The sequence below is a fragment of the Opisthorchis viverrini genome (assembly GCF_000715545.1).
Source record: "Opisthorchis viverrini unplaced genomic scaffold opera_v5_51, whole genome shotgun sequence".
Classification (NCBI taxonomy): domain Eukaryota; kingdom Metazoa; phylum Platyhelminthes; class Trematoda; order Opisthorchiida; family Opisthorchiidae; genus Opisthorchis; species Opisthorchis viverrini.
This window is the reverse complement of record NW_008751707.1, coordinates 2,059,681-2,075,061: the sequence shown is the minus strand read 5'-3', so window position 1 is coordinate 2,075,061 and position 15,381 is coordinate 2,059,681. Positions and strand designations below refer to the sequence as shown.

The 15,381-nt window shown below is 46.2% G+C and overlaps 2 protein-coding genes across 2 annotated transcripts in view; one reads left to right on the top strand and one right to left on the bottom strand.

Moving 5' to 3' along the window:
* T265_03550 (hypothetical protein) overlaps positions 1 to 15,381 on the top strand; it is a gene marked incomplete at both ends in the record, with an annotated part of 44,221 nt that overhangs the window by 2,627 nt on the left and 26,213 nt on the right. The window contains 3 exons of the mRNA XM_009168062.1: positions 8,476 to 8,881; positions 13,334 to 13,970; positions 15,031 to 15,099. Of these exons, the coding sequence (XP_009166326.1) occupies positions 8,476 to 8,881; positions 13,334 to 13,970; positions 15,031 to 15,099 (1,112 nt within the window). The remainder of the gene's footprint in view (positions 1 to 8,475; positions 8,882 to 13,333; positions 13,971 to 15,030; positions 15,100 to 15,381) is intronic.
* The window catches only part of T265_03549 (hypothetical protein), a gene marked incomplete at both ends in the record, with an annotated part of 7,457 nt that continues 6,659 nt past the window's right edge, over positions 14,584 to 15,381 (bottom strand). The window contains one exon of the mRNA XM_009168061.1: positions 14,584 to 14,721. Within this exon, the coding sequence (XP_009166325.1) occupies positions 14,584 to 14,721 (138 nt within the window). The remainder of the gene's footprint in view (positions 14,722 to 15,381) is intronic.

Here is a 15,381-nt window from a genome sequence, read left to right as displayed (position 1 = left end):
GGTGGAAGGTCATCCGGACCGGGAGCTCGGTGGCGCTTGAGGGAACATATGCAGTCGTAAACGTCCGAGGCCGTAGGTGGTTCCACGTTCACCGTCCAGGGTTCTACTTCACTTTTGGGCTCTAGATGAGTGCCGGCTGGTGGCCACGACAGTTGTTTTTCGAAGTATTCAGCCCATCGGTCGAGGCGTTCTTCTTTGTTCGAGATGGTCGTTCCATTCTGGTGTTTGATAGTTTCACTCACAGGTGGTTTCCGGGGACCGTTCACACGGATCAACTGAAATAATTTCCGAGCATTACCGGCTTTCTGGGCCTGTTCCATTTCTTTGGCTTTCTGTGTCCACCATACTTCACGATCAGATCGCAAGCTCACTTTCACTTGACGTCTAATAGCTCTTCGCACCGGATTATGTTCGGGACCGACTGGGATATTTCTTCGAGATTTAAGTAGTACCACGGTTTGGTCTGATATCCAGTGCCTGAGTGCGCCTGGTTGGGTCGTGCCACAGGCAAAATTCCCAGCACTAAGCAAAGAGGTGGCAATCTCGTCCCAGTATGAGTTCATATCTGATGGTGGAGCACTTGGAAGAGACTCTAGAAGACGATTCTTGTAAGTTCGTCTGACATCCGGATCTGACAGTCTTTCAGTTGCCATGCAGTAGCCTGTTTTCGCTTACCCGCCCTGCTGTATGCAGCAAGTAAGGCGACCCGGCTGATGGCACCACGCGACGGCCGATGTGGCATGAGTTTATTTGTGTATGTGCAATTCATGGTTGTACGTGGGCTGGGATGCTGCCAGGGCGCCCACACCTAGACAGGAGGACGATTAGGGTCCTCAACCCAAGTCCTTGGCTCAAAAGCCTAACCGCAAGGCAGCGGTATTTGGCGGGAAATGCAAATGCATTACCATTTCTATGGAACAAGTCGCCACATGTTCCAACCCCCAACCTGGAGGGCCAGGAGACTGTGTTCGTCAGACCTCTAACCATTGACCAACCTGGTATGATCTGTGCTGTGAGTGTCGCGAGACATTCTCCAGTATAGTTCAATGGATCGATAAGGTGCGCAAACCGTCACACCACGGTAAGGTTCAGTCTCTTCGTGACGGCAGCTATTACGATTAAACGACGCACACGACTGGGTCATTGCGTGTTCCTCACTTCTCAACGGTGACTTCCGCATTTGATGTTGCGACCACGGAACTTCATCACCTCATCGTGAATGGCGTGACCGTTTTTCCGAGTAATCTGGAATACCTCCTACAGATGACTTGTGGTATGAATTCCATCACTCAGTTTGGGCACGATATTTTCTAATGGTTCTTCTTTGGGAAAAACAACGATATCAACATGATGGGAGGTGTGTCCTTCAATAGCATTCCCCTCACTGCTTGTGGGCGTTACTCGGTTATCAATCGCCACGGGCTGGATAGCTGACAATACAGTGGTAAGAAAGATGGAACCCCTCAAATTATTCCCAAGTATCCAGTTAGTCAACAGGTGGTCGCAAGCGTCCGCTGACCGTTTCTTTTCATACCATAGGCCTACTTAGAATGGAAGCAGGCCGAGTGATATTTTCAAACCATAATATCGTACTGGTGGAGTAGTGGATCACTGGGATATATGAATTCACAGTACGCGTTCCAAGAGAGTGATAAATGCAATGGTCCATAACGTTTACTGTGGGGTATGTCAATCCAAAAGGAAGTTCAGTGACGAATACTTAGTTCGTGTTCGACAAGCTGAGAATACACCCTGTATCGTGGACTACACTCTGTGCACCAGTCAAAAATTACATGAGCTTATCCCATTAAGTGTTAATTTCAGAGCCCTCCCAGAAACTTCATTTCATGCATGAGCGGCCCATCAAGAAAGACGTTAGCCCTGTACAAGTCCAACTGAACAGTCGAAAGCAAGTTTGAACTTGTTCTCGGCGGGCAGATAGTTCGGTCGTCAACTTCCCAGCCTGTAAAATGCATAGTCCCTTTACGGCGGTTTCAGATACCACACTTCAGTCGGCTGGTAATCTACGGAGTTACCGATGGACAGCTACACAGTGGGAACAGGAGTTAATTTTACTGACGCGACAGTTGACTTGTCACTAAAGTAATGTTCAGTAGAACAAATTCGCCTGCTGCTTCGACTGCCTCATCTAAAAGCATGATCCAGTTTTGATCCTACCCAGTCATGCAACAGCACCATTGTTCGCATCTTTTTTGTCATTGTACGACGTGCTGTGGCCCTCCAGCGAAAGAACTAATCAAGCTCATATGTTAACAAAACTGTTAATGTGGTTGACGTCCCCGTAGAACCACAAAAGGTATTCACTGCCGCTTTGCATGGGCTATTCTCTTCAGCTTAGGATAGCGAACCTTTTCAAACCGATTAGAGCAAATATCGTTCTGCCTTTTCAGAAAGGACTTGCAGATTTGCTTGCAACAGCTATTGTAGTACGTGTTCATTGAATGCCGCCTCTAAACGGTTTGCTATCCTTATGCAACATTCTACCATCGAAATACACACCAGATTAAACCAGACAAGCTTTCGCTCAGTGGAGGCCGCACTGACCAAATCTAAGCTCCAGGCTGTGTTCTAAAAGAAGCATTGCAGATGTTGGCAACCTACCATTACCTGCTCCATCAACTTTCAAATGGCGTGCGACTCTGAACTAGGAACATTGGAACCTAGAGGAATTGCACTATATCCGTACAATTCAATATGGGTGTATCAGCTATAGACCATGTATCATGGCTACATTGGTTGCAGCTGCTACAGCTTTGATCATCGGACAGTGAGAGCTTGTGAGATACAACCAAACTTTGAAGGCGATAACATTGATGCGACTGTCTGTGCGCTAGCTAGGTGATTTAGGAGCTTTATTTAATATATTCTATCACTTTTGATAGTCTTGTACTTGGATGCAGAGACCTCAAGGGAGAATACAAAGGCCACTAGCTGAAGATCGGCATAATGCAGGTGAACCAATGGAAGAGAGAGCGCTGCGGCTCGGGCTACAACAGTGAGATGAAATTTCAGTGTAATGTTACAAAAAATGGAATTGTTCTTTAGGATCTGACCGTCCCAACAGTGAGCGAGCGCCAGTGCGTGATTGGGCCATATCTGACGATGTCGTCAGCTGCTGGTAATTTTGGTCTCGGGGTCCCTATCCAAACAGCGGCAACTGTCAACCCTACTCAGGTTACTGCTTAGTCCTTTCACTCCTTGTTTCCAGGTCACACACCATCCATCTCTTAGTCGCTTTCACTGAGTACAGGGCGGGGTAAAAACAGGTCTGCGAGACAGTCTTCTGGCATGCAGAGTACTTTTCCTAACCGAAGTAACCTATGAAACGTGAATAATTCACCTGTCCTGGGAGAGTTCCTCCTTCCCAAAACCATCTGACATACCCCATCCGAAACTATCCCATACGGGGGTGAGATGGCCCAGTGGTTAGAAACTATCCCATACGGGGGTGAGATGGCCCAAGTGGTTAGAGCGCGAATTCACTGACCGGAAGGTCCGTGGTTCGAACCCGACCTCTGCCACTCGATTTCCCCTGTCTAGGCCTGGGCGACCTGGCAGTATCCCAGCCCTCGTGCTTCCTCCGGGTGGCATGGCAGCTAGGCACCGGAAGGGTGTTACAGCTGAACAGTTGTTATTATTATTACCATCCCATACTATCCAACATTCTCACCCGACCCAACCAATGCTTCGAAGACACCGGCGGTCATCGACAGCTTTCGTATGTCCCCTGTTCGTGGAAGCCCAGTTTCTGATCCATAAAGCACTATATATCACACTGTCGCAGTGTATACTCAGTTCTTGACAGGAAAACTGACGTCACGTTGGTGCCATAGGTGTCGGTAATTGGCAAAAGCTGACCTGGCCTTCCCGATCTGCAGCCAGTCCACCGGAACATATGCAACTGCCCAGATAAACAAACCTGTCTACCGCTTCGCATGGCTCGTCTGCAAGCGAGGTTTGGGTTTGGTCGTACTCAGTCTTGCAACAGCACTTTACACTACAGGTGTGAAGCGCATGCCAAACCACTCGTTACAGTTGTTTGGTTTGCATGGTTTGCATTTTTGAAGGATCCGAACGAAGGAGAGCAATATCGTCCGTGTACTCGCTGTATGTGAGCGATCGTCCGTGGAACATTTTGACCCCCGACCTCCCTACGGATTGAATCGTGCTGCTAAGGTCTTTCTACCCGACTACAAGGACATGTCCGTGTATACGTGGGACGATCTTCAGCTTTCAACTTGTCCTCCGGTTCGACTGGGCTATTCGTCGGCCCTTTTGCTGTTCAGCTTCGCGGTTTACTGGATAATACACCCAAACCTTCAGTGGACACGGAGTGAACATTGAACAGAATGTATCGGTCGCAGATTTTGAATTCGTGCCTGACAGTTGTCTTCGCCTTAGGTCAGTCTACAGCAGATCCTCAAAAGAGTTCCCTAAATCTTGAGGCGAATGCCTCGAAAAATAAGGTCTTTGCTCCATCAGCGCTCAATGGCGACGGACCATCCACGGTATAAACTCAGTATTCGGTAGTTCAAATACCTGAGCTCCTTTCTTTCAGACTGCAAGGCTGATGACGGCTGATGGCCGGTTGAGTATTGCTGGCAGAGGCTTCTTACACCTCACACCGTCGTTAGTTGTTGGATTGATTGACTGCTTGACTGACGTGGGTGCATGCTGGCTTCCATACTGCGATTCTAGTGGAGTTTGAAGGTCTTAGCCGGTCTCGGGCATTCTGCGATTGTTTCCAGGGACCTGACCTTCCCAACACCTTCGGCCGTTCAATGTAAGATTGTCAGCGCAGGTCAGTTTGAAGAGGTTCTACTTTTTTTCTGACGCGATCGGTGCAGCGTCTCCGTTGCAGCAAATGGGTCCGTCGTGGGCGATACAAGTGAAGCGGAGGCTGTCCTTGAACGACCGAAGGTTTCCAGCAACAGATTGAAGTCTAATGACTGCTCTTCCGCTTTCTGGATCGAGCACTCAGTTGGCCCTAGCTGTTTAACATACCGTTTTCATATCGGTGATCCCACCCGGATGTTATAAATCACCTGACCAATTCTTTTGAGGACGACTCCAACAGTCCAATTAGGTTTCACAGGACGATAGTCCATCACAGTCACCTGGTTTCCAGACCAGAACGTTGATTTCCATCTCGTTGGTGATTGGAAACATGTGAATGTTGGTGGGATAGCGTCGTGAGCAAGTCTCAAGTCTGTTCATCATAACCTCTGCTGGAGAACGACCGTCAGGTGACTGGATTAGGGGTTGCTCAATAACTCACCAGGAACGTATCAAAGACTGCCGCGGCCTCTTCCCCTTCTGCTTTTGCTTACGCGCATCCACGAACCGCTCAGTTTGATCGTTGGATTGTGGATGGAATGGTGGGAAGGTGAAATCCGTGATGCCGAATCTTCGAACGAATTCACCAAACTGAATATTTTTGTTGGCTGCAAAAGTTTCAGGCATAACAAAGACTTCAGACCACTTATCAAATGATTCAACAACAATGGGGAAGCTCTGTCTGTTAATTGGTCCCGCAAAATCCATATAAATACGCGATTGTTACTCTTCTAGATGTGGCTAAGGCTGCGGCGACTGTGTATTGGGTAACTTCTGTGCAGCTGGGACATGCCTGCTCCAAATGCCCATCCATACCGGAACGATAAACAAAGCTGTGAGCAACGGCCTTCATTCGGCTTATCCCTGGGACTGTGGGACTATGCTATGATCCGGCGGTAAAGTTTGGTGGGAACGACGATTCGGTCACCCAAGAGAAGACAGCCACTGACAACAGATGGTGAATTCCGTCGTTGAGAAAAAGTTGCTGAAGTTCTCCTGGTGGACAATGCTGTGAGATTTCAGTGGTTCCAGGCGAGATTAGAAGGAAGACTATTGAGGGGCGCAATGTGCGCTCAGGAGCGAGATGGCCCAAGTGGTTTTGGTGCGAATTTACTGACCGGAAGGTCCGTGGTTCGAACCCGACCTCTGCCTCTCGACTCCCCCTGTCTAGGCTTTGACAACCTAGCAGTATCCCAGCCCTCGTACAACCTTCGGGTGGCATGGCAGTTGGGCACCGAAAGAGTGCTACAGCTGAACGAATGTATGCTTTGATCGTCTGATGACGGTAGTACATGAGCTGGAAATTTAGAGTGAGAATCACGAGTTTTAGTGTATGAAAAGCATGGTTTATATGGTCATGACAGACAGGTTGTTGACTAGCTGGTTTGGCGGTACTCCACAGCCTTCTATAGAACACTCAATTTTGGTGGCATCGCAGACCGTGTCAAAAGTCACGGGTAGTTGTGAGATGCTTAGAATATGTGCGAGAACGAGTTAAGATAGAGTCTGATTTATCGAGGATAACGTTTTACTTTGACTAGCTGGTTTGGCGGTACTCCACAGCCTTCTATAGAACACTCAATTTTGGTGGCATCGCAGACCGTGTCAAAAGTCACGGGTAGTTGTGAGATGCTTAGAATATGTGCGAGAACGAGTTAAGATAGAGTCTGATTTATCGAGGATAAACGTTTTACTTGTCTGAGAACAAGCGCAGATGAGCTGAAATGTACATGCGAATATTCAATACTAGTATATAGGGTGATTATAATAATAAGCAGACAATAACTATGACAAGTTGGTTTATGCTTTCCAATACCAGAGTGCAGATTTCTGGTTGGACGGCAACGGCTACTTTAAACCGGGGTTCTGCCTCTGTCTGCTTTGTGACTTCCGGGTTTGACTGAACCTCCGACTAGCTTTCCCTATCCCCACGTCGATTACACACCGAACACTTGTGCTTTGTACAAGGGCACCATCCCACGAAATGTCGATGGCCGCATTGCCAACGGTGGTGATGGGGGCTTTTCTGCTTCCGAATTAGCCGTCACAGGCAGTTGCCTCGAAGTCGTATTAGCAATACTGAAGGCAGGGGTGGATAATGGTCTCTTTTACGTGGCCCTGTCGTGTTTGAGATTCAACAGGCGCTGGCACTTGAAATGTATGCCCTCAAATCCCCAACTTGTCTCCTTTCTGAGGAATGCCAACACGAGCGAAGTGTGGCAATCAGTTAAAATTTTTCTTTCGAGTGATGTTGGTGAACTTTTGCACCGATTCTGACAGCATTGATAAGCTCTTTATTGACAATGGTGAAACCGTAGACGTTCTAATGTCAGGGGCTAGCATTCTACAATGTACACCTGCGTTGAGTTGTGCTCCGTAGCTGTAGACGGTCTGTACTTCTGGTGGGGGCCATTTCCCACAGATGTGAGCTGATTGCACAGGTGGCTAAACTGATCGAAATTTCAACGACAGACCGCAAGGAACTGTTTAATCGTCCTTCTATCGTGTAGTTGAAGTTTACTGGTGATACATATGGACAGACATGGGTCATCGCAAGTTCACTTTTGGAGGCCACTGCTGACGGACTTTTTATTGGCCTTATTGGAACCTACACATTGTAGCCTACTGGACGGCCTTCTACCTTTTACACTCCATATATGAGTGATGTATTCGTTCTGGTTAGTTATGGTTGGCAAGATTTAACTGTTCCCACCCAGCCGGCGCATTCACCTTAATACAGAAGTGGGGACAATCCGCACTTCCTGGATGTGGACCTAACCGGACGGAGTGGTGGTGTTCTGAGGGAATATTTCTTATATATGCCACATGAAGTAGCCAGTATGCAAATTTTCGTGGTTTTGTATCACTCGGAACATGAACGTAATACGCATCCGGGTTGGTTGTTGTCTCAAAATGGCTTGGTCATGTAGTACGCGTGTCCAAACACTGTCTACCGAAAAGAGTTCTGTGTTCTGCCTGAACCTTCGCGTCCTATGGCTGGAAATCCTTCACCATAAGGTGTGCAGCCGTAACGAAGAAGCTGTCACCTAGCCAGACTGCGTGGCAAAACCCCGACCGTCACGTGTTTTTGAATGGATTTCGCCAACAAAACGGTCAAATTTGCCGATTGTGTCGTAGTCCAACACAATGCTCGAGTATGTTTATTTCAATGTTTGTTTCAGTTCAAAGGTTTAGACACCGTCAGTTCTTTCAGCTGTTTCCCTTAGGGATTCTGAAATGATACACTTTTCGGGTTGTCCGGTGGTTAACTGCCGTTGTTAGCTAATATTTGATTGGGTCCATAACGATGACGAGGGAGATTGTGTTAGTCGTAATGACGGTGATTTGGATAATGAAGATGATGGTCTTAGTGATGATCCTCGTGTGCGTGATCTCTAATAGGGGGCACCGCATATTTTTACTGAATTTGGGACGTGCTACCAAAAAGTAGATGGGTACGATTCATGGGTTCATTGGTGCGATGCTTTGTGGTTATTTGCTAACTAGTCCGGAACTACACTGATGGATGTTGAGTTGACGAGGACTGATGAACACATCTAAGCTGATAATTTGGTTGCAGGACCACCTCTCTTACACGCTTTTTTGCCTTTCTTCTAGCTCCAAAAGTTGAAGAATCGTCCGAAGAGGAAGAAGAATCTGAGTTTCCATCACCATCCGCTGCTTCAAATGGTCATTTCAGTGAGGAAAACGCAAAACGTATGCGAAAGAAGGTTCAGCGTCTTTCAGAGACACTTAGCGAGGCTCACGCCGCAATGGTTGAACAGAGGGCCAAGGCAGCCAAAGAACTCCTTGAGGCTGGTAATGGCACGGCACTAGGTGACATTCCAAGCATTGAAACCAACTTCCGGAAAATGCAACCCATTAGTCTCAAACCGCTTCACCTCGTCATCTACGGGCGTTTGGGCGCCATCACGGAGGTCCGATCGAACCTTCGTAAATTCCGAGGTTTTCCATTCAAGTCTGGCTCCCCAGAATACAATAAAAAACTTTCAGAAGTTGAGCGGTACGTTCATTTTGCCCAGTTTGATGGAATTTAAGTGTTCCAATTGATAAGCTTTCGTACGCGGCGCACACAAGGCTACCCCACATAATTTCCTTCCATCACAATGACGCTTTGGTTTTTGAAACTTTCCTAATCAATTCACGATGCATTTTGCTGTAGATTTCAGTCTTGCTATGTCCGGTGGAACTATTTCTTTCGAAAGTTTGAAAAGACTGGACTAGATCCAGGCTCTTAAAATGTGTCCGACAGCGTGTTAGAAAGAAGTACGAGTTATCCAGGATAAACAACCTTTTATGTCTGAAAACTAGCATGGATGGAGTTCATCAGTAACACCCTTTCGGTGCCTAACTGCCGTGCCACTCAAAGATTGCACGAAGGCTGGGGTACTGCCAGGTTGTCCAAGTCTAGACAGGGGAAGTCAAGAGGCAGAGTTCAGGTTTGAACCATGGACCTTCCGGTCAATAAATTCGCGCTCTAACCGCTGAGCCGCCTCGAATGGATCAGCTGAAATGTACCTACAGAAATTCAATACGAGTATATAGGTGATCATAATAGTAAGCAGACAACAATCACGATACACCTCTCTCGATTATTCATTTTCGTCATTCGTGAAATACTGAGTTGAACACTAGATGTACCAAACCCCAGTGTTGCTGGTGAGAACCTTGTCGGTCTGAAGTATGTAGAAGATATCGTCCTCATCTATGAAGACAAAGCGTAGCACAAACTCTGTTGAATAAACGGACAATCACCAGCGCACACTTTGCACCGTCAAATTACTGTACTGTTGTATGGTTGCGAGACATAGTTTCTGCAGACATATGATGAGAATTATTTTCAAGTTTTCGACCACCGAAGCCTCAGAATCGTTGCTGGGGTTGGATGGCATCGACGGATTCTTGATAAGGTAATTATAAAACGTGTTTGAATCTAATCAGTTCATTGGCCCATTGTTAGGTTTGTTTGCTGTGGTGTAGAGTGAGATGGCACTAGCTTTCGTGCTAGGCCGCCTTTGGTTCTGTCGGCGGGTCGTGATTGTGAGGTTCACAAAGTTCTATATCCCCTGGAGTTTCCCTGGAGAGCAGGCAGCAGAATAAACTGTCAAGGGTTTCCATGCATCGTTTTCAATCTTGGGCTGACCATTTTGTGACGACCTGAACGGGTACAATCAACGACTACGCGCGGCTTGAGAGCGTGCTCACAAATCCGCACCTCTGACGCCAACTAATCTATCCTAGTACAGGGAGAAGAAGACCGGACCTTCGACTGAAATTCCCAACACATTTCTAGTTGGTTTTCAGCCAACACATGCCTGAGCAAGCACAACTCTGCGAGGCTAAGTTCTTAAGCCTACGGAACAAATGGCTCAACCAACCTAAGTTATGCACTGCAACCAGTTTATTTGTTTATTTATTTTTCCGAAAACTAGCTGGCACATCTCAATACTGCTGATCCGATGTTTCCACCAGATCCACGCGACTCTAAGGAGGCATCGGTCGTCAGGCACAAAGTCTACGCGGCGGCAATTTCTCTGATTAATAAGACAGGATAGATCTCACTTCAGTACCACATTCCTCTAAACTGTATTGGTGTCATGTTTTACGCTGGAGAACTTCACCCTGTCCTTATTCGGGACATCTTATTGTCTTTCGCCAGTCCACTGAGACTTCTGTGCTTGTCTAGATAGATAATTTAATCTAACAAATTATCGGTTTGCATACAAGTTTATGGATCGGGTTTGATCTCACCTGTGCAGTATCTGTCCCTGTTCAATGTCCCTGGAACGTTTCTTCCTCCGAGGTGTTTGCAAAACAAGACTGGCGTAGCACGTCGATGACGAAGTTGAATAGATAGGATAACAGAGAGTAACCTTTGTTAACACCACCAGATGTGGTGACCTCTGGCGAAAGGTCGCATTTGGCTTATGGGCATCCACAGGACTGGACACATGAAGTTCATTTAATGGATCCGAATTTTGAAGGGACTACTTCGATAGTTAGGCACTGCCATAGTTTCCAACAGTTAACAGAATCAAAAGTCAAGATAAATGACCGTTGTTGGTTGTTGAAAGGAATAGTGCAGTTTCACATAGTGTTCTTGCACCTCTTGTAGATTAGTTTGATTGTGTAGGCGTTCCTCTCCTCCAGTAATTCATCTTTAGTCCATGTGTTTTTGATTGAGGTCGTTAGACTATTTCTAGATTAATGTGAACCGTAGCTTGTGATACCGAAGCAGTCAAATTTCGCGCCGATATCGACCTTTCTTTCAGGTATCTGTTATTGATCCAAAGCTTGAGCATCAGGAGACCGAACGTCACTTCTCACGAAGTTTCCCACTAGTCATTCGTATACAGCAGTACTCATTGGATATCGATCCGTGGACAGTGGACTTTACTGTCGTTTATCAATCTATGTGATATATTAGATCATGTTGAGTGTCTTACTGTGGCGTCCACAAAGTTCATTCATACCGAATCGGCCAGCAGACAGAAGTTAGGTGAAGTTTTCTGGTTCCTGGGGTCCATGTACTTCAGTTCGTTAATCAAAAATGTATTATATGGTGACATGCTGACACCTGCCAGCTACGTTGCAGTCGGGTTGTTGAAATCTGTTTCGGTTGAGGCGTCTTCACGAAGTTCTCGACAGTTTGGTTTTCACGGGAGATTCAGGTAAAACCCGACTGAATCCCTCGTTCGTGATATTCTCCAGCGGAATGTGTTGCACAATGGCACTATGATGTTTCATTTGACACTATTCTAGGTATCGCAGCACTGATTGTTGATCAGTTGACTGTTGATACTTTCGGCGGGCTTGGCAGTTTACTTGCAGATATCCCGTTTGGGGAAACGTCGTCAGCGTGCTATTGGGTGGGTTCGCACCTGCTTGCGTCGTGGTGGTCTGCATCTGTGCATCTGCCACGGACAGCTTTTACGACGGACTGAATGTCTACAAGTCGGAGTTACCAATGATAGATAGGTTGGCCTAAAGCTACTGAGATATAGTTGAGTAGTGGTTTTTTACCACAAGGGGCGCGCGGATAATAGATTGTTGCATTTGTCCTTTGCCGTCCTTTACCCTACGCATGTCCAGAACAACATAAATGGTTTAGCTACATGGTGCACACCAACAGCCGGCCTCACTTGGAAATGGACCGCGTTGCCATCAGTTAATGATGGTTAGATTAGCTTTTCTTAGAACACTTGTGTGGATTCCGTTCATGTCTCTTCGCACTGCGCGCACCATTCTGGGCTGTTGATGAGCTTATATACCTCCAATTCAAAGTGTTAAGCAGCTGATGAGATACCGGATATTAATTACCGTCAGGGTGAGTGTTCTTCGACTATATGTCTGCCTGTATCACAACCCAGTCAGTTTTTTTCAGACATTTGATCTATGTTATTAGAAGGTAAGAGGCATTCCGTTTCACCTTAACCTGCATGTTACCTAATGAATCATCTGTCGTTAAGCCAAACTGAGTGTACTTCCAGACCGCATAGCCGAATAGGCACAAAAGATCGAAAAATAGAGATGAAAATCGCTAGAAATGTCTACAAATTGCCTATCTTTGGTGAAAGGATCAAGGAGCCAGTAGCCCCCTAATCTGCACTGAGGCAAGATATAGTCTTTCGGAAGAATATTTTGAAGCCTGCTACATTCCACCAGGCCTACCGGTATGTAACGCGAACACGGACCGGGGATCTTTCAGCCTCGAAGGTAAACAACTGGTATATGCACCTTGGTACTTTCTGGTTTCTAAGGTGGATTTGGCACTTGGGTGGTTTGTTCTGGACATGGCTGCTCAGCAAGGAATGTCCTGGAAGTTTCCGAAAGTGATGACTTTCTCGTATTCTCAGGATTATGGACAAATGAGATCTGCGAAAGCTTTCCTCCGAAAATTGATGTTCAATGGAATTTCCACTCTTCAAAGCATCAGCATCAACACTTGTGTTACTGTCTGCGCTGCGGAAGATGTTGGTAATATTTCAAGAAACTGAGATGGCTTATATGTTTCCAATGTGTCTTTTGTTATATCATATCCACCCAGTTCCTCCTCACTTAGAAATTACTAAGCAGGCTTACTGCGTTGTACCATTTATAGATGATTCTATAGTGCTGCGCAACTACTTCTTATCTGGACCACTAGAAACATTGTTCCTTACTTGCGTAAAGGTAGATTGTCAGATTTACCTTCCAGCCCTCTGTGTGTCAGCTCTATTTTGTTTGACCTTGTTAAGACCTTTTTATCCATAGTTTGCATCTCGCCACTGGAGAGAGTGAATTAAATCAGACATCCTACTGTATGCCCTCTCCCTGTTGATGCGATATAATCGTTTTAGCTGTGGATGGATTTCTACGTTTCGGCTAACTGCTTATCTTTTGCTCACACCAAACCTATAATGGCAAGTGCCCTTTATTCCTGACTTTCTGGCTTTACTTATTGCTCATTCTGTAGGCGGACCTCAAAAGAACTGCGGGAGGTTCTACGTATCCTTAATCTTGAAGTTTCCGGATCAAGAGAGCAGATAGCGACGCGACTGCTCGACTTCCTATTGGAACCTAACGCTGATAAAGTAAAGTATAAAGGTCAAGTCAAGCGGAGTCGGAGAAGTGTCAAGAAGGAATCTAAGAAAAAGACAAAAAAGACACCAAGTGCTAGAAAAACTCCTTCCAGTGAAGGTAGTGGGAAGGAAGTTAGCCATACAGAAGAGGACACAGCCTCAGATGACGGCGACAGCAATGTTTCATCCCTAGATGATGAATCAAGTGGTGAAGAGTACTCTTCGGCGGCTAAGAAGCCTGCACAATCGAAGGGCAGAAATTCACAAAGAGGACCAAGAAAGCGTCGGGCTCGCCTCGATGATTCCGATTCTGAAACAAACCAAACAACTACCACTAGGACAACCCCTAAGCATATGAAGGTTCCCAAAAAGTCTGCTCCAGTTGACTCTGACGAAGACGCACCACTATCCGCCTTCGCTTCTTCGAAGAAGCCTACTCCTCCGTCGGATTCCGAGCTGAAGGAAGGCATTATTGCATTGCTCAAGACAGTTAATCTTGAGGAAACCTCCTTAAGAGTTGTCCGAGAGCAGGTAAGTCCCAATCCATTTACATCGGTGGCTTGTGTGTTGCAGCAATGGAAGGTGGCTGTTCAATCACTATATGCATTTTGTACCAGATACTGTCACATCCTTGTCTATTACTTAATTTAGTACTGACCGTTGCACTTCGTACAATATTAGCGAAATACCAATTTAGTTTTCACGAGAGACCCAACTGAATCTCTTGTTTATGATGTTCTCCTTTGGCTGAATGTGCTGAACCAGGCCACCTCTTGTTTCACTTGGTACAATATACCAGCGTAACGGTGATACTACTGATTGGGAGGCACGCGAGTAGTATGTGTTGTTCGTAGAATTTTGCTTTGCGTGGACTGAAAAAGGGAATTCTGTTGCGGACTTCGTGGGGCCACTGTGTAACATTTGCTTGGATTTGACCGACGAATGAGTGGAGGCAACGAATCTCTAGGAAGACTCGTTCGGGAGAAGATCTGTGTCCAGTTTTTGTAACTAAGATGTAGATTAGAGTTTTGCTTCCCTGTTCAATGGTCTGTAACCGGTCAGTTGGCATTTCCGAATAAGTCCGTCCGCAGCGAAGGCCTTCTTCCTTTCACCAGTATCGTGACGTAACACACTGCCCATAAGGTCACTGAAAACCCTTCGACAGCCCACAAAGGAGAACAACCAACGGTTCAGTTGGGTTTCCCGTGAAAACAAAACTGGTATGCAAATGAGTGTACTTCGCTAACTTCATGCAGTTTGGGTTCAAATAGAACGTACCTACCTGATGAGCCCCCAAAAGAACGAAACTTATCGTGGGTTGTCGAAGAGTTTTCAGCAACCTCGTGAATAGTGTATTACCTTCGTGCAATGTTTACTTTACTTTTACTTTTACTTTTACTTTCTGGCGGCTTTACACACCTACCCACTTCCTTATTTGATTCGTTCCTGACTGGCTCCACTGTCGTTTGCATGCGGATTTCACCCGTTTCGTTCAGAATAAACTCTTATTTCTACACGGAATAGTTTGTACATAATAGTGTTCCCGTTTGTCCTCAGGATTTCGGACACAACGTTTTATTTTTTTTTGTAGATCTTCTCACGCTACCCCGGTGTCGATTTGTCTGGAAAACGAGACTTCATCAATACAACAGTGAAAGAAGTAAGTCAAGCTGGAGGATGCTTGAAAATTTCCTGGGCTGAACGAACGACGGCGTTGGCGGATCCCGCTCCAAGGTTTTCCGTGTTTTGGAAGGGAATTTATTCGTGTTGCCACGCCTTGAACTGTTGAGTAGAATTCGTCAAATGGTGTGGAGTCTATTTCGGGAGCTCATTTCTTAACCCTTGATCTTTCGGTCCTACTCGAAAGACCTAGCTGGCTTTGGATTTTCCTTTCTAAACCTGCGTGAAGTCAGGAACTTGACCTGACACAAGCATATATATA